This window comes from Pithys albifrons, chromosome 1 (genome assembly GCF_047495875.1).
Source record: "Pithys albifrons albifrons isolate INPA30051 chromosome 1, PitAlb_v1, whole genome shotgun sequence".
NCBI lineage: Eukaryota > Metazoa > Chordata > Aves > Passeriformes > Thamnophilidae > Pithys > Pithys albifrons.
The window spans coordinates 67,182,233-67,207,818 of NC_092458.1; the positions used below are offsets into that span (position 1 = coordinate 67,182,233).

At 39.7% G+C, this 25,586-nt stretch overlaps 1 protein-coding gene across 4 annotated transcripts in view; it reads right to left on the bottom strand.

Annotated features, from left to right (window-relative positions):
- Positions 1-25,586, bottom strand: part of CDK8 (cyclin dependent kinase 8) — a 77,432-nt gene that overhangs the window by 33,651 nt on the left and 18,195 nt on the right. For 2 of the 4 annotated variants that reach the window (XM_071553583.1, XM_071553573.1), the window contains exons 2-4: positions 16,646-16,721; positions 5,143-5,253; positions 1,514-1,654 (exon numbers count right to left, since the gene is read on the bottom strand). In XM_071553583.1, coding sequence (XP_071409684.1) covers positions 1,514-1,654; positions 5,143-5,253; positions 16,646-16,721 — 328 coding nt within the window. Of the gene's footprint in view, positions 1-1,513; positions 1,655-5,137; positions 5,254-16,645; positions 16,722-25,586 lie in introns of those variants that run through there. The other 2 variants (XM_071553592.1, XM_071553600.1) reach the window with 2 other exon arrangements.

Below are 25,586 nucleotides of genomic sequence, written 5' to 3' on the forward strand. Positions count from 1 at the left end.
AAATGTGAAAGGCTCTGTAATAAATTACCCATCTCCTGAGCCATCCAGTTAACAACATGCATAGTTTTCTTTTCAGCATAACTGAATTTTAAGTTAATAAACTTTCTGAAACTGTAGAAAGCAAAACATCAGAAAAACGTGATGATTCTTGGTAACAGGTAATTTGCCTTCTGTATGCCTCTTAAAAACATACTGAGAGTACCACTGCAGGCAGAAATTAAAGACTACGTTTTGGTTTCAAACTAAGTTGTTTTAGTAAGATGCACTATATATTTCTGTATTATGTTTTGCTCTCCTACTTTATGAGTCATCACAAAGCCACCAGAATATTTCTGATTTTTTCATTCAATGCTGAGGCTTTTTGTTCCATTCCTAAAACTGGGAGCAAATTAGAAACAACATCCATACAATCATTTCAATAAAACAAAGCTATCTTGTCTTTCAGTTCTGAAAATTATGTTTAGCAGAGATAAATCTTTTCCCATCTGTTTAAACAGAGATACTGGCATTCTGTAAAAGCATTTATCAGGTATGACAATAGAAGACAAATAACTAGTCCTTGACCATCTTCCCAGGAACAATATTAAAACCATTTCAAAGACTAAAAGTGACTCTGGAAGAGTAATAAGCAAGCCAGATTTACTGCACCAAACTGAACAGCACTGGTAATACTGACTCATGGGAATGAAAGCTCAGACCAGACTAATGATACTCTCAGGCACAAGTGAAATTTCAGTAATTAGAAGTACCATGTGTAGGTATCAAACTTTGATAGCACTTCTTTTTCAATTTACTTCTAAGAATTAGAGTTACAGACAACTGGATCAAGAAAACTACCCAATTTTAAGACAACAGACAAGACAAAATAAGGCCAGCTAGCTGTGGGCATATTTCAAAGGCAAATATATAAGAATTAGTGAGATTCATCAATTTAAAAGATTTTGCTTATTAAAAAACACTCAGGTTCAAAACGTTTTGCTTACACTGTGGTTTGGATAAACAGTTGTTTACTTGCAGAAATCCTCACAAGTTGGCATAGCTGTATTTCTGGTAGCTTATAAATATTAGGAGAAGATAATGGCCTTCAAAAGTTACTTTACTATGTAAAACTTATTTAAGAGAATTTTTATTTTTTCAGCAGCTCTTACAGCCAATCATTCTCTCCCCCACCTACACAAAAGCCTTATTTAGTTATTATCTTGCCTTCAGTGATACTACCAGAGGCATTTTCTGTACCTTAATGTGCCTGTTATTTAAATGATCTCTTTTAAAATAGTTTGTTTAGAAAATCAAAAAATGAAAACAGCCATCTGATACACTGGCCCTTATAAGCATATCAGATCACAGCCAGCTTTTAAAATTCGCTCTACTAATCAAGGCTGTTTGACTGCAGTGTAAAAATACATATTTACAAACAGAAAGGTTTTTGTTTCCCAGTGATTTTTCATTAAAAAAAATAATCCTTGCCCTCAATCATCATCCCAATGCTAAAACCCATTGTGGATCCACTTACCAGATCCCTGTGTAACACCCAGTTAGCATGCAGGTAGTGGATACCATCTAGGATCTGATACAACAGCGACTTCACCATTCCTCGAGGTAACTGAACTGGTTTCTTGTTTGCTTTAGAAGCCCTGTGAAACTTTATTATATGCTGCAAAGGGGAAAAAAGAAATTAAAATAAAAAAGTGTAATGTTTACACAAAAAGATTGTCATTGATTCCTTACACAGACTTCCTAGTTCTTTTTCCAACCCCTTATCATTCATTTTCAAAGCTAGAAACATGTACCTGTAAGTATCTTAGAAAATTAATACTGTTCTAGGTAAAATGATCACTGCCCCAAGGAAATCTCTCAAAAATGAGATCAGTTTTTGCTGTGGTTAAACCCCAGCAGACAGCTAAGACCCACAGAGCTGCTCTCTCACTCTCCCACACTGGTATGAGGAACACAAAACCAATGGAACTGTCAAAGCAAATTTCCTTGCAGAATACTGATCCTGGAGGTTTTAGAGGTATTTTCATTTAGGGAGTTTTTTGCCAAGATCTGCTGACACCTTGTACATCACATCACAGAATTACAAGTGCATTACCTCCTACACTATTTTACTTTTAGGTTTTCTCCTGCACTAATAACAACACTGTGATATTCAAGACCTAATGGCAAAGAAATTTTTACAAACTGTACTGGGAGTTTTCACCATTTAAATCAGAAGCCCAGATTTATTCCTTCTTTATTCACTACACCCATAAAACACAGTCCTCTCGAAACAGAAGCTGCTGACAGAGCAGAGCTATAGATCTGTCCATCTGAAAGTCAGCCACCAGGTCAGACACGGAAAAAACCTTGAGCAATTATAAGTCTACACACAAGCAATGATGTCTAGCAACAGTGAGGTGCACATAAAGGATTATATTGTCTTAGCACTTAAGTCTCAGGTGTCACTAACTTCAATAGCAAGGTGTGTCATGGGAGACATTTCCATATTCCTCCTTCAAAGAGAGAGATGCAATTTCTAGAACAAACTTCTTAATGCATTCACAGTTCTTTCCTGGAATGGTTCACACTGGTGTCATCACCAAAACATCCCTGATCTTGCCCATCCAAAACCTGGCACCAAACTTTTATTATGTGTTCTTCCTACCTTCCTGAACTCATATATTCCAGGTGCCAATCAGCTAACTCAACTACCCAACACCCTCTGGGAAACTGCCTTTCCTCTCTTGCTGCAGCCCAGCTCCATACAGCCTGCCCTCCTTTGCTTCAGGCACCAAGCTTGGCTTTCCTGCAAGGAACAGGCACATTCCTTCTCTGACAATGATAAAAATGGAGCTGTAAAGTAAACTAAAAATAAATGGCGGAGGAACTGGACTCCACACAATCTATGAGATTCATAGTGAAGACATTTTATTACACAAAGCACACAGTTTATATAGGGTTAGGACTGCAGCTTATTGGCTAAAAGAGTTACACACCACCACGCCAGATACTTCAATTGGTTAGGACCTATCTCTCACAAGTCCCATGTTTATATTATTTCATCCTGGCTATTTTCATGCACCTGCAGAGTCTTGTGAATTCTTACTATGTGAATTCTTGGGGAGTAACCTCCTCCCTATCAGCCAGCAGCAGCTGAGCTCCTTGCTGCCTCTGGCTGATAGCTCAGTCTCACAGGGTTTTCTATAGATCTGAATTGCTCACTTTTGATTTTACTGTAACAACAGAGCTGCACGAGGAAAGAAACTTTGATGAAAAGGTGACAGCCCCTGCAGTCAGGCCATGTACCACATACATGAGCAACCACTCAGCCTGAGCTACAGGTCTTGCCTCCCACTTCCACCAACTCCAAAGCAAATGTTATTTTTCACACAGTGGACAGAGAGAAGTGAATCATGAGAGACGGGCACAAAAACAGATGGCAGTCCTGGACTTTTTTTGTTCCTGCTCTAATAAACTCTGTGCCCTTTCCCATTCTTACTTGAGACCTGCTGTGCTAAATACGCACAGTCCTGGAGGACTCAGTCCACAGCCAGCTCTCTGGGGTCCAGAGCCAGCCTGGACACTGTAGATTAGTCTCTCTCATCCACATACAGTGAACAACCAGGAGCTGGTATTGCTGGGGACTTCGGGAGTTCATACAGATATGTGCATGTAAGCATAAAGGTAATTCTTAAGTTAATGAAACACTGGTTTGCATATAAGTAACAGAAATACTTCTGTGGTGATTTAGGTTAAGTATGCAAGAATGTATAAATACAAACAAGGACAGCAGGAAGAATCATCTAACAAATATAAAGCCTTGCAGCACATTTTTAAACAACATAAAAATAAACTCAAAACATTACTAAACTTCTGTAGCTTAGCATATTATAAATATGGGGTAGCAGTGAAAAAAAAGAATGTGCTTGTTTTCATCCACATTAAAAAAAAAACAAGCCAAAACTAACTTTACTCCATTTCCTCAAGATGTGGTGGGTTTTGTTTATAAGCCTTTAGAATGCCTCAACATTTCAACTGTTTGGTAACTTTGTCTCTAATTTTATTTTGGTAACAAAATCCCAATACCAAGTACTAAAACATTCAAGACATTTTAGAGTGAGAAAATATCTTTGATTTAGCTTAGCAGAAAGAAAACTGACACACTAGTTTACAGGCAAATGCTACCAAATTATTCCCAGCTACCAGAAACACCATTTTCCAGAGAAAGTAATTTTACTCTGGTTTGTGCTAGGCTACATGCTGAGAAAAAACAAATCATAATTAATACTATTGAATTCTTACATAAGCACACGCACAGAAATGTCCATCTCATTCCAAATTGCTTCCACTGCAGCTTTTGATCCAAATCTTAGTATCCTTTAAAGTTAGTATTACAATATTTGTACCACTGAGAGCAATGTTCAAAATGTATGTCAATAAATATGAGGCACACACACTTTTTTCAGGGAAGTCAAGGTTGCATGGTATTTTTAATTTTTTATGATGCTACTTTATTTTTCTAAGTACCCCAAATGGATGTTAAGCTTAGAAATATTGAGTTCACAGACGAAAATGGTATGTATCTTAAAACAAATATACTTTGACTCCAACATGTTTCTATTTTAAAGCTTCATCTTGCAATTAGGAATAAACAGCTTTGCTCCGAAATACATAGAATTTCTGCAGAGGGGTTGAGTAAAAATATTTCGCACTGAAATGTTTGAACTACATTTCCATTATATACAGTTTCACTACTCTCACTTCATGTATTCATGAATGACAATCAATGTAACTAAAACTCTGAACTGTCCTATTCAGAAAACAAGTTTGTCATTTTTCAAAGGGAATTCACCTGCATAATCAATTACATTTTCCTGCACCTTACTTTAATGGTAATAGAGGGTTATATCTTTATTTATCTATTTATTTAACTAGATTTCTAGCTACTGAGAGCTGATTGTGGATTTTCATCTTCTTAAAAGAGATCAGAGGTTAACTGTGTAGCGTTTACTCTAAATTTTCCACTGCTTTTTCCTTCAGTACTGAAAATGCTTCCGACAACCATGGAGTAGGAAGCTAGCCTGTGTGTAAAATTATGTGTCTTCCCTGACCGTTGCTTCAGCTAAAACTCTAAGTCTGGCACCTACAAACAATTTACCTTACCCAGAGGTCATGCTCAGCGTAGTCAAAGAGAAGCCACACCTTCCTGTCAGCATGAGAAAGAAACACCTTTTGCAGAGAAATGACATTTGGATGCTTGAGCTCCCGCAGCAACTGCAAAAGACAGAAAGTCCACAAAAGTTATATCCACACATCCAGAGCTGGAAAGGGCTGGAAAGATGAATACTTTAATAGTCTGTGCTACACACACTACAACACAAACAACAAAAGTTGAAATTTGCAAGCCACAGAAAACCACATATTTTATCACAAAAGAACCAGTCATTAGCTTGAAATCAAAGTTGAAAGCAGGTCATAACACCCTCAGGGCAGTCACTTCCTACTCATTTCCTAAAAGTTGAAGTCTATGTAAACCTCATTATTAGCCAGGATCAAAATCACCCTGCAAACAGCAAGCTGTAGCATCTGCCTTTTCCCATTGACTGTAAACTTCAACAGTGCCATTTGGGGTATCCAATTTTCTCCTAACTCTCAGTTATCGGAAGAGGCTGCATTGTGGTTGCAGACATTTGAGACTGAATGGGATGACACAGAGCCCTTCACCGCAGGCAGCTAAATGAAGATGTGGTTTGTAAGGTGGAGTCCGCTGATCTACAAGGTCCCCACTCCCTACAGAAGGTCCAACTCCCTCCCACAGCACAGATTATACCAGTCAGTGCACTCACAGAACCCACCCACAAAACAGCTCCCAGTGCAAGAGAAAACTACCCCAGACACAAAAAGGCAATGATGACCTGCAGCTGAGCTCTTGAGCTGAAATGACTCAGAGCAGTAACAGCAGAGACCCCAGTGAAGGGACACAGCTAGAACTTCTTTCAGCAGCAGTGAGCCATTAACCCAGCACAGCTGCTTCAGAACCTACAGCTTTAACCCTACCAAAAAGAAAGCATGGATGAGATGCAACACAACAACTGAATGCAGACAACAGTCTATTTGAGTTCTACCAGTCATAATACAATCATAGTGTACTCACTCAATTGCTAAGAAAGAGAAAAAACTTTATCCGAGCAAACTATGGTAAAGCGTGGCTACTCAAGACTACATGATTCTTGCCACCTCAGTCTGCCAGAAATGATGACATTGTTAATAGTTAGGATTTTTTTTAAAGCCAGTGGAAATCTAAACTACTATTTGAATACAGAATTTTACTTCTGAGACTCAATATTTTCAAGAAAATGTAATTTTTCCTCTACATAATAGAAGAAACAAAATAATTCATTTCTTTCTACTGATACCTTCATCATATATGGTAACTTTTTAGCAGCTACTGAGACAGGAAAATGGAAGTGGATATCTGTATGTTTGTTTCCTTCTTTTCTATTTCATTTGAGATAGACCTCCCATCACTACTCACTGGCCACTCTGCAGGGAGGCATTTTTTGAACAAGAGGATCTACAGCTCACAGAGATTTTATCTCAAGTACAAGATCAAACAGGGAGACAGAGCTGAGGAGACAAAGCAACAATACAAATCAATGCAGAAGGCAGTAGTTTCAGCATGGCAAAACTCTTAAGATTTGTAAAAGCATTGCACTGATGCACTTTCAGGCAGGATCCACAAGAAGTATGGAATTCTTTAAATGCCTATAATTCCTACAAAGCATAGGATCAGCATGGGAAAACACAAGAAATGCTTATTTGCAATTTTTTATCAATTACAGGTGGAAAGTGCCTGTGGGAAGTTAACCCCAGTCAGCAGACAAGCCCCACATAGCCACTTTCTCAGCACTCTCAGTCAGATGTGAGCAGAAGAACAAAAAAAAGCAAGAAAATTTGTGAGTGCATATAAAACAGTTTAATGCATGAAGAAAAGAGGAAACACCAAACCCACAACAAAACAACAGAGGCAATGCAAAGGCAATCATTCCCAGCTTCTCACAAGAATAATGCTGCCTAGCCAGTCTCCAAGTAAAGGCTACCTCTCCAAAGGGAGGAGGCGCAGAGTGGGAAACAAAGTCTGAACACTGTCAGCCATAGCCAAAACACCGGTGAGTTACCAACACTGCTTTAGTCACGAATCCAAAACAATTCACCCCACAGGCTGCTATGGAGATCCGCGTGCCAGACAGCACCAAAGATCAACCTCTCAGTGTGAATGAGGTTACAGGGTTAAAGGATACACTGTGCCAAGTCCTGGTAACAGGAGAAATTTTTGTTTAATTTGTTTAACAAATTAATCTTTAATTTGTTTAAAGATTAAATTTTTGTTTAATCTTTAAAGTTATGCTAAACATCTTGATGAATTAACCATACCAGAAGACTGCATGGCAGTTCAGCAACTACGCATCCATACCAAAATGTTGTCAGATTTCCTGTGGCCTGATGGACACATCTGTACCAGACACAACAGACTACTCCTCAATGAAAGAAGCAGATACTAGTCAGAGCATTAGAACATAATGCAATTTCCCTTTTGCCCCCTCCTGTCGCATTTTAATTCTGTCCTACACCTTATTCCCCAGGTAGCAGCTATCACTTACCTAAAAAATCCAATCTCTTCACATAAAATGTGATTCAGCTTGGACAATACACAGAGAATCCACCAGCAAAGCTGGTCCAGAAAAACACACAAAGATGAGAAACTTTTGAGTACTGCAGCACAAAGGTTCCCTTCTGTACAGTTAGGCAATATAGATATAATTTCTCATTTGTTTGTGCTAGAGGTAGTCAACCTTGCAGACTTGGAGATTCACAGCATTCCTTTGCTTTTTCCTCCCCAGTGTACCTTGATTACTCCCTTTACTGCCTTTTATCTTTCCTCTAAACATCCCAGCAGTTCTCCCAAATACCCAATAAAACATATATTCTCCTGTAAGCCATATAGCGACCTGCTTTCCTTCCCATCAGTTACAAAGTCCCGACTGGCCCTCCTCAAGGACACACCTGAGAAGTTCCTTTTGTGGCCCATGACCAGTGTTTTAGGAGTGCTGGCCTTTGATACTGTCACTGATGGCAGCTGTTACTGTTTGTGCATCTGTATGCTCATTATCACTATTGCTGGTTTCTGCTTTTGCCTTTTGCACTGATTAGACATTTACTACAAATTCTTTCGGTCTGCTTAAAAAACCTGACAGGTCTGGTCAAAGCCAGACAGCCACAAGCATCCCAGTGAAGAGGGTGGCTAACACACATCAGCAAAATCATCAGAATAAGGAAACGTTCGCTGCAGTGGTGACAGATGACTCCTGAATCATGTCTTGGAAAGGTTGAAATGCTCACAGTGACAAATGCAAACACTGTCTGAAGGGCAGAAAGAGCTCAGGCAGATTGTAACACATCACACTGTCTGTAACAAGCATTTTCAGCAACCTCAGTCTCCACGAACCAGGCCTCTCTCCACATGACTCTCCTATCAGATGACCTGTGTCCAGGAGCTGACAGAGTTCAAACAAACATAGCTCAGGCAAAGCAGACTGCAAGAAACATGGTCTGACTATTGGTATGATGGCTGCTAATGATAAAAGCTATTTTTTGGCCTAATGACTCTGATACCTAATTGCTCCTGTCTATCCTAGCTCAGTTCTCATGGAACACAAAAAGAAAGCAGACAAAAAATATGTATTTGGCTCTCAGTAAATTGTCTTCCTTTTCATTTGCATATCACATGATGATTCAAATCTATTCCCTCAACCAGAAAGGTTTCCCTTACATTAATTAGTCTGGGTACCCTTTTATAAAGAAGGAAGACTCAAAAGACCTTTAAAGAAATAGAGAACACCGAATGATGAAGATGCCAATACATCTGGTTTGACTTGACTGTTAGAAACCCATGTTGCCCCCGACTGGTCTTGATATTGCTTTCATATTGTTCAAGATCCAGCAAGGGAAACAGCATCCCTTGGTGCAAGTCCTGGGCTCGCACTGAGCTCCCTCCACTTCTCTCTTAAAATGCAGAGACAGTCATTCCACAGCCATAGGGCAGCTGAGGGACAGTAACTGAAAGTGTCCCAACGATGCATAAAATTGTTAAATTGCTTCACGAACAAGGACAAAGTGGAGTAAGCCAGGATGTTATTAAATAATCAACAGCAGCATTAACGGAGCCTGGCAAACTGCTGCATGACTAAGGCCAATATTTTCTTGCACTAACAACAAATACCTTTCACATCAAATATGAGCTGAACTCAGCACAATTTTTTATGAACATGACCTCCTTCCTCTGTTGATATTCTCACATTTCCCATAAAGCTCTCTACCACTACAGCCCTTCTCATGAGCCAGGATGATGCACTCTTCACCTAAGTGAGGATTTCTAGCTATACTGCAAATGCCATTCCTCTTCTGCTCTTGATACTTCCTAATCTTTGTGGTCTGCAGGGAATGTTTAACCTGCACAGTGCTGCAATATTACCTTGCTTACTTCTATAATTCAAGTTGCACTGGGGAGGTTTAGATCAGTTATCAGGAAAAATTTCTTCACGAAAAGGGTTGTCAAGCAGTGGAACAGCCTGCCCAGGGAAGTGGTTGTGTTCCCATCCTTGGAAGCATTTAAAAGACATGCAGATGTGGCACTGACAGACATGGTTCAGTGGTAGACTTGGCAGTGCTGGGTTAATGGTTGGACTTGATGATACCAGTCCTTCCAAACCTGAACAATTCTATAATCCTGTAATTGATCACAGACTCATTTGTTAGAGCAACTGGCCAAGTGACCTGGCCCAGAGGGAGTTTCTTCAATGTCCTGCTCAGGATATTAACTAGGTTAGAAAAAGCAGCTCCTTGCCCTCACTGCCTTTGTTTGAGTGTTATGAAAACATGTTTCTCCCCAAAGCTCAGGACAATCAGAAAGTTGGCTACACACAATTCATTAGCTGTATCAAACAAACGCTCATTTAAACAAAATTCACTATTGAGTTATCTTGCTAGTTTGATGGCATAAATTCAAACTCTAATCATCATCTCATTCTGCAGAAAGGTTCACGTCAGTTTCACCAAAGGATCCAGCAACAAACAACATATATTAACAGTCACATTATGGCATTAGGATGGAAAAATGGGCAAAGTGGGACTTGAAACAGAAAATAGATTGCAGTTAATGCAGAAAAGCGCTTTTCAGACTGGAAAGAGACTGAAAAATATTTAGTCATCCTGTAACAGATCAGATGGCAGTGGAACTACTGCTACAACAGATGAGTATAGGCTGTAGTGAGACTACCTGAAACACCATGCATAATTTTGGCCAGTTCAGGGAAGACTGATGCCAATTGCAACAAGGCAAAGAAAGCCCAAGCTTACACCCAGAGAAAGAGAGCCTACCGCTCAAGGGAAGCCACCAAGCCAAGCCAAAATGCTTACAAGCCTATCAAACTAAAGTCAGAGAAAAAACAGTACATTTCTCTCTCTCTCTCTTTAAAATGAAAGCAGAAGAGAAGAGCTATTCTAACTAACTGATAATATTCTCGTAAGTACAAATGAGTATGAATTAGTCATGATTAATTTTGGCTTAAAGGCTGAATAATGTTTATAGAGTCATTATTACAATGAGACACAGGACTTCAGAGATTGTTCTTTTCCTTACAAGTTTAACTTGTAGTTTGCTAAATATTTGAAGGTACACTTGGCTCGTCTACAAGAGCAGGAGCAGAATATGACTCCAAAGATTTCACCCAACTCTAAGCCACAAAAAATTCTAAAAAAAAATTCAAATCACTACTCTTGGTTTCCTAACAAACACTGGAGTTCTACTCAAGTACTTTAAACTTGCTATTTAAACTAAACACCAAATTTTATTACCCAAGTTCTTAAATCCCAAGTTGGCTTAGCTGCTACCCAGCAGATTTGAGACCTGTTTGTTTTAATGTAAATACAATTTTATAGTTTTATATTCTCATGAGTCAGATATTCCACAGTACTAAAAAAAGAACAGAATACCTGCTGAAAGTACATGTTTTCCTTTCAGAAGCGTTCAAATGAAAGCTTACAAAGGGAATGTAACAAAGTTATAATACTGCTCACTCTAAGAATTTATTATGAAGCTGACAATACATTTTTTGAAGCTCCTGTTCTTCAGACAAAGCAACAATTTCACATGGTTGTATATTTTATTCTTTTGATTTTTTTTAAAGTCTTAAATATATAAAAAAGAAGCCTGACAACACAAAATGTCAGGAGGAAAAAAAGCTATTTCTGTTTTTAACTTCTAGAGTTTCCAAAACAAATGAGTCCTACGTGATCTCACATGCAAGTCAGTATTTATTAGCACCTCCTATGTCCAAACACCTTCAGTGTACCAGAAGGGGTGTTATTAAAGGTCCTCTGAAAGTAAGGAGGGGATGAAGAACCCAGATGAGACACACTCTGGACGTCAAGCTTGGTCAAATTCTGCTGTTCACAGAAAACATTATGATTCGTAAGGATTCCAATTCCAATATTTAATCACAATATCTTAGTATCTTTTTCCACTGTCACAGAACTAAAAGTAATGCTACCCTCCCTTTATACAAAATATCTCATGAATACTCTTTGCACCTCAGCAGCTTGATAAAGTACTTAATCACAATATAAATATATAAAACTTTTACCTACATAAAACATATATATAAAAACATATATATAAACCTGTATGATACTACTATTAAATTAAAGCATTTGAAAAATCATTAAACATGACAAAAAGGGTGAAATCAAACATCTGTCTTCCTTGAGATCCTGTCACATTTCACTACACGGAAATATTGCCAAGAAACCACTGCTTGCCTTCTGACATGAGGCAGACATGCAGCCATCTAAGTGATTCCTGTTTGGTCTTGTGGGAAACTGCATTCACTGTGAGCATGAAAGGGACACAGCAGCCCCCACATTAAGGAACTAAACCATTGCTCCTTATCACACAGCTAGTACAGGATCTGTTCAGGCAAGCTCCCTGGGACAGTTACTTATTCCTTACCAGGGGAAGGCGTTAAGGAGAGTGAATTCTGGAGTCAATCAGTTTCAGCTTCTGCCTCTTGCTGCTACAGAGGCTGCAGAGAGTCCTTGCTCACCCTCTGACTGGGTCTGAGAGACCCCTTACACCCTTCTTCCAGCCCTTCCACTGGCAGAGGGAAAAGAGGCTTGATAATTATGTAAAGACATGTTCTTGTCACCCAGGGCACATAAGCCCCAGTGTGTGGGGAGGATCACTGCACCTCCAGAGCAACTCCTCTGCCAAGGTCAGCTCAGTCAAGACCATCCATCAACAGCAGCTCCCTTCTCATCTGCTACAGGGCACAGTCTACTGCTCTAGCTCTGCCACTGCCTCTGCCACCTTCTAGCCCAGAAGCTGAAAAACAAGGTCATGGAGCAGATGCAGAGGTGAGCAAGACTGCTGCAGAGGCTCTCCCTTCCCCAGGAGTTATGTTAAACAACAGTGCAGCCAAAGGATGGTTAAACTCAGCTTGCTCGCTCAACAGAAAACTAACAAAACTGCTCATTTTTCCTTCAGTGAAGATTAATGACCACAGTCTACAGTCAAACTATCACTAGATCCAACACACAGGACATTACCTTTTGTGGTGATGCATTTGTTACAATAGGAAACCATAAACCCCATAAAATCCTATGAATGCCTCCAAGGCAGACCTAACAAATAGAATGATCACAGAAGCCAGCTGCTTATTGTTCTGTAGTTTTCTGTACCAGCCCTGGCAGCCCCAAGGCTTTCTAACTTGTACAAGCTGGATATGGTGTTTGAAAGACTTCACACAGACAGGAGACAGCCAGAACACAGCACTGTCCACCTCAGATCTGCTTTGTCACATTCAGCATCTCCATCACTGAAAGTGTCTGCTACCACACCTAGCACGTTCTCTTCAGAGCCAAGTCTGGGTTGGTGTCTTCTCCCAGGCACTCAGCAATAGGACAAGGGGGCACAGGCTCAAGCTCTGCCAGGGGAAATTTAAGTTGGAGATCAGAAAAAAATTCTTTACAGAGAGAGTAATCAGGTATTGGAATGGGCTGCCCAGAGAGGTGGTGAATTCACTATCCCTGGAGATTTTTAAACACAGATTGGACGTGGCACTGAGTGCCATGATCTGGTAAAGTGACTGGAGTTGGAGCAATGGTTGGACTTGATGATCTCAGAGGTCTTTTCCAACCCAATCGACTCTATGACTCTAAGTCAAAAATTAATGCTATCATATAAAAAGACTGTGGTATTGTTCCATACAAAACAGCTTTGCAGGGATTTTGATCAACTAGACCAGGCACCAATAAACAAATCTACATGGAAGACCTGTAAAAAGAAAAAACAAAAAATCCTCTCACAATTAAACAAGAAAAACCAAACAAAACCCCAACCCAAGCAACTCCTCACTAGCCAAAGCAAGCATATACAAGCAAAGGACTTGCAAAACTGCTTAAACAGAACAAAAAATGGTAACCAACACTAAAAATGTCAGCGAGTCACTTGGTTGCTTCAAAACCTAAGACTGCTCTGTAGGAAACTGCCCAAGCCAAAATTCTGAAGCTCTATTTAAAGCCTGGTTAACTACTCCAGCTTCCTACAGCCTTGAAGAACTCTCCTGCTTTGTGAACTGTGAAACAGCATTTGCTGCACTATTCCAGGTGGACAGGTTTTAATGACTTTCCTCCATGTGACTAAATCAGAAGACGAGCAATCAATCATTTCGGCCCGTACATTCTGCGCATTTTAATACAAATCTTCTCACCATTCTACACCTCTGCACTCCCATCTAGCACAAATTCAACTCTTGGCATGCTGAACATGCAGTTTTTAGTGCCTGCTTAAATCCTCAGAAGTTAAATTGTAGATCACAAAACAGATACCCAGCATCCCAGGCAGCACACAGATCTGCAGAGAACAAGAGATGAGCAGCCAAACATTCAGATAAGGTTCTGAAAGAGGCGGGATTCACAAATGTTTATCACAGTGGACTAATGGGGGAGAGACAGCCAGAGAGTTATATTCTTCCTTATCTCGATATTAAACATATTGATTCAATTAGCACAGTGACTGCTAATTCCACTAGTTAAACAAAACTGTTTACATAAAATGATTGGAAAAAAACAAAAAAACAACTTCTTACTTAAGTTCTTGAACATTATGTCTAAGTTTGCATGCTATAGAAAGTAGAGAATCATATGAAGTCTTTCACATATATATATATATATATAGATTGAGCTCACCCCATTATCAAGTCAGATGTTTAAACTCAGGTCTCTGACCTAGTTCAAACCTTTCCCTGTAACCGATTAATTGCAAAAATTGTTTTATTTTTCTGAAGATCTTACACTGTTCTTCACCTCAAGTGTCTGTATCACACTGATGTCTTGAAAGATTAAATTACAGGCATTTTAAAAGTTACTCAATACTCCAAAACTGAAGCTGCATAAACAAGACTAAAAGCACAGCAGAGATGTAAAAAGTAGAGCTCCACTGGAATTTATACCAAACTACACTCTTTCTAGACTGTCACAGGGTAAAATACACAAGCTTCAGCTCTCTAGAAAAACTGAAATAGATATAGCTCACATGTAAATCAAATAGTCCTAATACCACCATGCTCATAAAATGCATTACTTTAGGTAGTCCAGAACACACTGTAACAAGGTCTGGATTGCAGCCTTTACTTTTTAAGTGCGATAAATAATTTTATTGGTTAGATGTACGGATGACACGTTAGGGTACAAATGTTAGCTCTGTAGCATTTTCATATATAAACAACATGATTATTATTCTCAATTCTATCCATCTCCATCCACAATTCACTTCATTCCTTTTAAAATATTAACTGATAGAAGGGGTGGGGAAAAAATCTATTCAACAGAACACCATGGAAAACAACATTTGGGAGTGTGGGGAAAACAAACTCCTGTTCACTCCAAACAGCAACATCAAAAGAATGGCAAGAAAAAGAGATTCAAACCCTAGACTTCAATGTTGAATAATTAATTCAACTGTAGGAGAATTCAACCACAGTACTAGGTGTTGCAAACCTGGAAGCACAATCAGAAACAAAGTCAACAACAGCTCAATAAACAGTGCTTCAGGTTTCTCTTTCTACCCTTACGCCTGCTTTTGGGCTCCACTTCCCTCTTTGCTCTCAGTACCTGTTTTCTTGGCATCTCTGGTAACTTCAGTACGTTTCCCTCCTTCCCTCACTAACCCTGTCCCACCTGGGTTCTGTTTTGCACTGCTCTTCTCTTCAAAGGGCAATGCTGCAGCAGCTCAGAGAAAAGAGAAAGCCTTCCTGCTGCTCACCCCTTTTCCATCAATCCTGGGGACTGTGCTGCCCTCCACAAGCCACACAATGAGACCAAATTCTTCCTGACTGTCAGCCAAGTTAGTGATTCTCTTAATCCACCTAAAGTGAGTTCGGGTAATATTTAGAGCAGACACCTCCCTAACATCAGCCAAGCTTCTCCAGCCAAATTCAAGCAGAACAAACTCTTCAAATATTTTTAGATAAATCACTGCAGAAAGAAAGTTATCCCAAATCCCTCTGAAATTGTAGCAGACATTTCCCAAAGGCATTCATTCAGTCAGAGTCACAGTATTTGGAAAATTTCTGCCAAAATGGTTGAAATCAGCAAAATATAATACCCTGTCTTCCATTCCTTTAGTTCAGAGTGAATGTCTGCCACAGTGGAAGGCTCACCTTTCATTACTGGACAGAAAGAGCATCTCCTGAACAATATTCTTTGTGTTTCATTTTTTTCACCTCAGTTCAAGGACTAATGTTTTTGATATCACAAAGCAAACTGGAATTTGACAAAGTGGGAAAGCCTGGTACTAACTTCAGTCAACGAAAATGAAATTATGGGTAAGTTTTACACTCTTGAGGAATATGGACTGAAAACAAACTGTTCCCTTCCCACACACCCCTTTAAGTTATGTGCATTTCCTTTTAGTAAGCAATTTCAGTTGAAACATTTCAAGAACAATAAACCCAAGCAGCAGTAACATAAGAATATAAACCAGTTCAACTTCAGAATACTGGTTTTACAGTATTTCTTTGCAAGCTTGTTGCACACCATAACTGGACCACACTATTCACCAGTTTCTAACAACATGAAACATACAAATACAAACCTGAAAAACAGAATGTTTGAATAACATTCATGGCTGTATCACAGCCTCTGAGGCAACTTCAGTTTAGTTGGAAGTCTTTGCTTAAATAGAAATTAAAATGTAATCATTGTAAGCCAATAAAAACTAATCTCTTCAGGAAAAAATGAAGTACTAATGCAAAGAGTCAGATCACATGTGCCATTTAAGTCACTAACTCCAACCATGTTTTTAAACCACTGCATTTAAATATGATTAGCCTCAAGGCAGGCAGTAAATTCTAACTTAAAAACCCTGTCCTTTTAGACGGCAAATATGACGTCCTTAAAATCTTCCATGACGTTTGTACTTACTTTATCCCTCCATGATAAAGCCATTGCACCCATATTAGAATAACATGATTCAGCAAACAAAACCCAGCATGCACTCAATCAATACTTTCAGTGAGTCTGTTGGCCAGTAGAAAGAACTGTTACTTACTGCTATTTCTCTGCATGCAGACATAGAAATTCCAGTACCTTCTATCTGCTTTAAAGCGTAATCTTTATCATCTTTCCTGTGAAAGAGAAAAAGAAGGTTGTGGGTTTTTTGTAAATTGCACCATGAATTCTAAGTGAGCTCTTCAACACCATTCAGAGGACAGGTTTTGATTACTACAATTACTGCATCTTATTTTCTATTGATTCTTACTATAATGTCTGGGTATCAAGCTAAACCTTAGGCTAACCACACTATCTTGATAAAGCTAAAATATGTTTGCTCTCCCTACACTGAGATGTTTTTAAAACTTATTTTTAAATATAATTATTAACATTTCTTCCATTCCTTCCTTATTAAAAAGAAAACAAAGCAAACAAGTAGCACACACTAGAAAAAAAGCCTAGCTAGTGTTGTATCTCACATAAATGTATTACTCTGGGACACAGTACATTTCCCACATTTTAATGAATTCTTGAGTAGCCCAAACATCTTACCTTATTTTTTTTCTACCACAATGTGCCTTAAAATTTTGTTCTTATCAAGCTAATAAAACTTGACATAATAATAAAGATTGATAAAACCCCCATCAAACATTTATGCAACCTGAAGAATCTAGACGTGGAGTCCAGTGGAAGGTGCCCCTGCCCATGGTAGGAGGGCTGGAACTAGATGACCTTGAAGGTCCCTCGAACCCAAACCATTCTATGATTCTATAAATTACCTGTTCAGCTTGAAACACACATAACACAGAACCAAATCACTATCACCTGCTTGTACTTGAACCAGTATGTACCTTACAGTCATGTATTTAAAATGCAAGCCTGTTAGTAACTGCAGATACCAAAAGCAAAATGAAGACAAGATACACTGCAGCAAAAGAAGATATTGAACTCTTGCCCAATCTCAGCCTCAAAGACTCAAAACTTTTAAGAGATGGAGTGCTTGTCCTTCCCACTTGTGGGCTGGCATCCACAGCACACCTGAGGGCACGGTACACAACAGTATCGCCTTCAATATGTGGAAAACTGCTACAGCCTCAATCTGTAGGTTACATAAGAAACCTTATTAATTTTTCATGATCCAGCTTTCACAGCTGTGAAGAGCCACCCTAAAAAAATGCAACTCAAACACCCAAAGGCAAATAAAACCAAACTGTAGCTAAGCACTGAAAACATATACACTTGTTTCCTTTGCCTCTCACTAACAATTTGCAAGGCTTTGAATTGCTTTCCTCCTACAGGAAACGTACACTTTCCTCTACTTACCTCTCCCGAGGGAAGGGAGAAGTGGAAAGTTAATGGACAAAATCTGAGTACAGGTCATTACAAGAAAGAACCAAACAGTGGATGGACAAAAGCAGATCTCAGCAAGAGGCCAATTATTACACAGATGCAGAAAGATAAAAGAAAATATATAGGAGCTGACACAAATAGGAAAAAAAATTAGGTATGACAACAACAGAAGGCATTAAAACGCTTCCATATAATAAAGCCTGAAACTTGCCAGCCTGGAAGAGAAAGAGTCAATACTGAGCACACACTTATACAGCAAAACAAGGTGTTATACAATCCCTTAGCTCTCACCTTAGAGAAAAACATATTGCATGAAGCCCAAAAACAAGAAGCCATTATGGTATTAAGCACATAATTGAACTGTGCAACTTCTGATGACAGAATATTACAGGGATCAAAAGCATAAACAGATTTAAGATCAAATTACACAAATTTGCAGTGGATAAGGGAGTTATGGACAACTCCATGAACAACTACTGAACATAACCCCAATCTGCACAAATATTTTCTATCCTCCTGACAGAAAAGAGACAGGAAATTTTTCTCAGATGAAAACTGTTTTACCCTCTATCTGCCTTAGATGGCAAGGGCCTGCAGCTGTAACTGGACAGAAATGTGAAGAAAAATGGGTTGGACTAGAGGTTATTCTCATTGCCCTATGTGCTCATCTGCTTGGTTTTGGGGTGTTTGCAGGGATCTCTGCTTCATGAGCAGTGCTACCACACAGCTGCTGCTGTTACAGGCATTACCACTGACAGAGCAGGGAGCAAAACTGGTCAGACTGAAGGCTGCTGCTTGCATGGCCCTCTTGCTTATCTGCTTAGATTTCAAGGTGTTTGAAGGACAAGAACTAACTGTAACAAGAAGTACTACCATGTACCTGGTGATATTACAAGCACTGCCGGTGGTACTGTCTATAATAAAGCCTGATATACATCTAAGATGGTACAACTATTTTTAATTGGTCAAATTTTTGCCAAATTAAATATGGACTAAAATTTTCCATACCAGATGGCAGACTTTCTCTGGAAATTTTTAGAAAAAAAAATAGCTGTATCCTAGAACAACACTGGAAGAACACACTTTCAGCCATGTTTGTTAACTCTTTCACAATCAGTGCTTTAATGCTGAAATCTGACAGGCTGGTTTAAAAACACAGCAGTCAAACTTCTCTAAGCCATGGATGAGTAAGAAGCCTCTGAAGATTATTCTGCCCACATTAAAAAGCCAGTTAAAGAGCTGAGATCCAGAGCTCCAATGCCCAACTTTGTTCGGCCCTTACAGTGACCCAGGGCTGTGGGGAATGAGCTGCTTGCTCCTTTCCTCTGCCCAGGTGCTGCAGGAGGGAACCCAGAGCAAGTGGAATCTGCCCTGTCCCTCACCTATCCAAGCAGTCTGGAAGAAATATAAGCATGGTCAAAAGAAGGAAAATAAATTACAGTTTAGGGATAAAGGCCATTTTTAGCACCATATTACACTGTGCTCCAGAAAGTGAAAAAATAACCAAAGGCTTCCAAGGCTTAAATTCTCAGAATTGTGCTCACACAGTTCCAACCCTCTCTAACATAATTTCTACTCTGAGGCTGCCAACACACCGTGGTTACCCATTACACCACCAGTACCAGCTTCCCAATTTACACAAGCACGAAAATCCTGCTTTCACCTTTGAGCTAAGTGAGACTTTATTTATAAAACCTACTGTAATTCTTTGGGAACCAATAGAACTGGGGTGAATGGCTTCAAAAGGGAGCAATAAGAATTCACAAAAGTGTTAGGAAGTAAAAAGCCAAACACAATGACCAAACTCATTTTACAAAATGTAGAAAAATACTTCGCCAATAGTCTGCTTAGAATCATCATGGCAGCCTAAACAGCTTCCCCAGGATTTTAGATAACAGCAAGATCCTTCTCTGAAGATAAAGAGATGTTTGATGATGAAGAGATGTTCAATTAAAAAAACCCAAACACCAAAACACAAACAAAACAAAAAAGCAGAAAAAAGCAAGCAATAAGAAAAAAGGGGGAAAAGGCCCTGTTTATAAACAACTTCCACAGCAAACTGTGAGTAAAAAAATGGGCCACTTAGCAGTTGCATTTTAAGGGCCCAGTAACAGTCATAATTCAACAAAACTTCTTCTAACAGAGGTCATCTTGGGAAAAACTGTTTGCTTTTCTCTGCTGCCTGAAATTAAGCATTAAATAACTTCAGCTGCTCCTCCACCTATCAGCAAGCTTAGAAAAGCTGGTCAATCTGCAAACTTCTTTTTGTACCAATTTATTCTTCTTTCCTACACTTAAGGAGGCTGGTATCTTCAATGCAGTCATGTTCCCCACCAAGGGCAGTCCCGTGGTGTAATGGAGAGCACTCTGGACTCTGAATCCCAAGGACCTGAGTTCCAGTCTCAGTGGGACCGTCCCCTGGCAGTTAAAGCCTCCCTGCCATCCCATCCCGTCACATCGCAGATGCTCAGCAGGGTCAGCCCCGGTTACTACCGGGTGCTGTGACAGTCCCGAGGACTTCCCTGTCACTGTCCAAGCTCATTCGGCCGTGGCAGATGGACCTCAGGACTGAAACGGTGGGGCCAGTTCTGCGCACGCTGTGCCTCACCTAAAAAATCCACTGTGCAGGCTGGAAGGGCACACCCACGTGGGGAGAGCCCTTCCCAAATCTGCCTTAGTGAAGTCTGGCCATACATATATACAATGCTCCCCACTAGCAGCATACAGCTGGGAGAGTAGCCAGAATAAAGAAACTCACTTTGTACACAGCTGCTGGCAACAGCAGCATTTATTGTAGCCACACGCAAACCACATAACCTTGCTGAAAATCCTTAGAGGGACAACACTAATATCACTGGCATAAACTTGAAAAAAATGGTTAGCTGCAACATCACTTTCAGTGGACTCCAGTGACAACAACAATACCTCCAAAACTACCACAAAAGAATAGGTGTTGCTCTTACAGCTTGAATAAACTAAACCCAAAAATTGTTATCTTCAAGAGAATTAATTTTTATTACACTGCTGCTTCCAAACTTTTTTCTTCAAGTTCTAATGAATTTAGAAGTACAACAGCACCGTAAGAAACATTGTCTCCGAAAAAAATAAAAATCAAAATAACAGGAGGAGACACCTGCTGAATGTGAGCATATTGCAAAGCTTTAGTGTTAAAAAGCCTGGTATTTCAACCCTTTATTTAGAAGGATACTTTAAGAATGAATATGGTCAGCAAGTATGAGAAAATAATCCATATATGGAAAAAAGGAGAACTATGACATAAAAGGCAGATTAAAAAAATAGTTATCTCATGTATCATAGATTTTGTACCATAAACTGACACAACACTACAAAATATCCTTTTTTCATATCATTGGAACAGTTTAAAATTCAATTCAGTAATTAATACAGCAGAATAAAGTGCCAAAGCCTTGACAAACTTGACTGCAGTTAAACATTGGGAGAAATAGGCTCTAGAGTTTTCAAGAACCCCAGGGAACTGCAGCATCTCTTCTGTATAAAACTCAAAGGAATCTCTTCATTGTATTTCTTAATCCCTAGAGAGTAAGAAACATGATAATGAAAAGATAAGCCCACCAATAAAACACGTGGAGGGGTTTATTTCTCTAGGTTAAAATATGAAAATCAAACACAACAGCAAATTATAACATTTAGGAGACTTGGCATTTTCACTTTGTGACATCACCCCCTGCCTGTCCCCCAAGTCACAGCAGTGATATTTTTTGGTTTTGTTTCTGAATAAAAGAAGATCACCTCAGACATACAAGACATGAAGAGAAGTCTACAGGAAGCAGTAATTCAGTTCTGGGGAAGCACATGAATACACAAATGCAGTTTTTGAAGCTAAAAGATTTTATACATTTATATTAAACGCCAAAGTTATAACCACAGCAAACATTTAGATACACACCAAAACAATACATAATTTGCTAGAAAACACAGCAAGATCAGAGCAGACTGGTACCATTCAAATGATGACTTGAAAGAACAGAATTATCTGTTTTCTCTTCCAATACCACATTCATGGCACCAAATAATCTTGCCAGAATAAAATACTTGTACCAGGAGTTCTATTTATTTTGTATTTTGTACCTATTAATTACCAACCCAGAAAACAAGTCTGTTGGAGAACAAAGTGACAAAGGACAGAAGAGAGGCTGAGATTTTCAATGATTCCCTGGCACTGGTTTTCACATCACATTACACTCTCACAACTACACATTCCCAAGGCTAGTGACACAGTCCTGGTGAAAGGAAGTACAGGAAAATCAAATTAGGGGCATGCACAAATTGGACAGACATAAGTCCACGTGACATGGGGGGTTGCATTCAAGGGTGCTTAACGGAGCTGGCAAATGTCACTGCAAAACCACTCTGTCATCTGCAAAAGGTCACGGTGCTCAATGGCAGATTCCTGATGATTAGAAAAGGGCAAGTATCAGGTCCCCCTTTGAGGAGGGAAAAAAGGTTCAGTGTTATTATAGGCCAATCAGTCTGACCTCAGTCCATGAAAAGGTTATGCACAAACCCTCCTGGGAAGCTATTTTCAGGGCCATGAAGGAAAATAAATGACCAGGAATGGCTGGCAAGGATTTTCCAGGGATAAACTGTGTGTAATCACCCGGACTGTCCCATACGACGAGAGGACTAGCTCTTGCATTGTATATGGCCAGACTTCACTAACACAGACTTGGGCAGGGCTCTCCCCGTGTGGGTGTGCCCTTCCAGCCTGCACAGTGGATTTTTTAGGTGAGGCACAGCGTGCGCAGAACTGGCCCCACCGTTTAAGTCCTGAGGTCCATCTGCCACAGCCGAGCGAGCTTGGACAGTGACAGGGAAGTCCTCGGGACTGTCACAGCACCCGGTACTAACCGGGGCTGACCCTGCTGAGCATCTGCGATGTGACGGGATGGGATGGCAGGGAGGCATTGAACTGCCAGGGGACGGTCCCACTGAGACTGGAACTCAGGTCCTTGGGATTCAGAGTCCAGAGTGCTCTCCTTTACACCACAGAACTAGCTCTATGGACACTGAAAAAGCACTGGATGTTACCTCCACCTTAGCAAATCTTGTGACATGACCTCATTGCATAATCAGCCAAACTAGAGAGCCTGGACAGTGAGGGGCTGCGCTGCTGGGGTTAAACCTCAACAAGCACATCCAAGATACAAAGCCTTTAAAGCCGAAGAATGCAATATTACATTTACGAGGGATTACTGTCACAATCAAACGGGCTGAGACTAGAAAAGTAAAAACATTTAAATGCATGAAACTCAGTGGGTATCACTGCAAACATATCAACTGTCCTAGTTCAGCAGGTCGGACCAGTTTATCACTGTGTGGGTGTGGCCAAAGCTGTGTATTCCACACCCTCTATTCATTCCCATCAATTGTTAACAATGCACCATTTGCAGCAGCTGCCCAGGGCACACCAGACACCTCAGGCTGTAGAAGACACCTGTGAGATAAGAGCTGTGATAACTCCCTTCCAGCAAGTTGTCAGCACCTCCACACCCAGCCTGAGGTGTCATGTCTGCTAATGGGCCATCAATGACTCCAAATACCCCATGACTCACAGTGAGATTACTTCTTGTGTAACTCCCTTCTCTGAGGGAGGTACTGGGCAGTCCCACCTGGACCTGAGAGGATATAACCTAAGGGGTTTGGGGGCTTGGGAACCTCTACTCATCGGATCCAGAGGAGGACCAGAACCTCGATGGGAGGAGACCACCACTCTCGAACAGACTGCAACCATCATCTGTACCAACAGGTTTATCACTTCCTTTTACTTTGGACTTGGGGGAACCATGTGGGGTTCAGCACAGGGGCTACAAACCCCCTTGTGTTTGTGCCCCAGGGTGATGGGTTACATTTCTGGGGATTGTGAGTTAAAAGCAATTTCTTTTTGTGCCATTGCATTTATTGTAATATTGTTATTTAACTCTGACTTACAATCTCTTTTGTGTTCGGTTCGTTTTTTCTGCCTGTTTACCTTTAAACTAGCAGTTCAATATACAAAGCTGAACAGGTATAACTGTAGAATGAGACGTAATAGTTCTGCTATCTGAGGACAGATACTGTCAAATAGAAAAAATTATGTGCGTCAGCAGAAAATAAATTGTATAGGAAAGCAAGCTGGTACTAACAACTTGGTACAAAGGCTGAGGAATTGCATTATAATCATGTAACTTTCCAGAAAGTCCATTTAGGTCAAAACTTTTGTCAAACTAAGTAGCACACACAGTAGTAGGTCTCATCACTGATCCTGTACCTTCACGTAAACATAAAATAGAGACCAAAACCTTATAAATCATTCTCTCAGAAAAATCTGAGCTAACAGTGATGAAATGATAACCACTTCAACTTTTTGCAATTTCCATTTTTCAAAATCTTCTGTGTTTCATACATTTAAATGTTTTGCAGTTATGTTGATAAAAAGAACTGAAAACTACCAATGAAGTTTTGCACAGTGGCTTGCTTTGGTTTTTGACTGAAAGAACTCCATCTTCATCCCCATACACACTCCTGGTCCTCTGCACTAGAGCTCAGGCATTCATTTTCAGATGCAAATGAGCTTATTCCAAGCAATATTGAGCAATATTTCCAAGTTTTCCTTTGGTACCTTTTCTGCCCCATTAGTAAGTTGAAATGGCCTGCTGACTGCTCAGATGAGCACTGGAGTAATCGAAAGGCAGAAAGCAGACACAGAAAATCACAGCAGTTTCTGTTCACATCGGAGATGAAGTTGGGTTATCTTCTAACCAGCATTTCCTTTCCATGTCAGCTTGATGCAATACACTCACCTTTGTCAGAAAGCTGCAGTTATGTGTGACGCTCTCTGAAGAAGGAATTCTTATCACCAGAAAAACTTGCTACAGCTAAAGCAGTAGACTTCTTCAAAATATGGACACAATATGAAATAGAATTATGTTCTTCACCTATAGCTGTTTGAGGGGAATCTGAAGGTTCTTTTAGTTTCATTGAAGCTTTACGCATTCTATACAAAACTTGATTATTCTAAAACCACTTAATTTTCCAAGAAGCACTTGTTGGTTTTGTTTTGTGACCACATGCCAGTTATATTGGCTAAAATAAAAGTTGGATGAAACGGAACCAGAAAAACATTATTGCTCCTTCATCTGACTGAACACATTTTGAAAAACGTGGTAGTTCTATCACATGCATTAAACCAACAGAAAATAGGTTAACATTATCTTCTGTATTATAAACTGTGTGCTACAGAATCAAAGCATGACTATTTTTAAAGGTTCAAATTTACAGATTTACTCAAGCCCAGAGTATTTAAATGTATTTACAACCAGATTAAAGTTTATCCCATCATAAATTCTAGCTTGTTCCTTTCAAGGAAGAAATCTGCCAAAAATCAGATAAAATCCCAGATTCTGTCATGAAAGCCTCTTATGTATTAATATATGAGAAAGGATCATGAATAATACAATCCACTCAGAAAATCTGTGAGTCTGAACTATTTTGTCAAGCATTTCAGCTAAAACAGTAGTTTACAACTCTTCTCTCCACTACAGTTACCAGCGAAGAGGTGGTAAGAATAAAGGAACACGTCCTCTTCCCAGGGAGAGGTGAAGAGAATGAAGTGCAGCTGGTACTAGCTA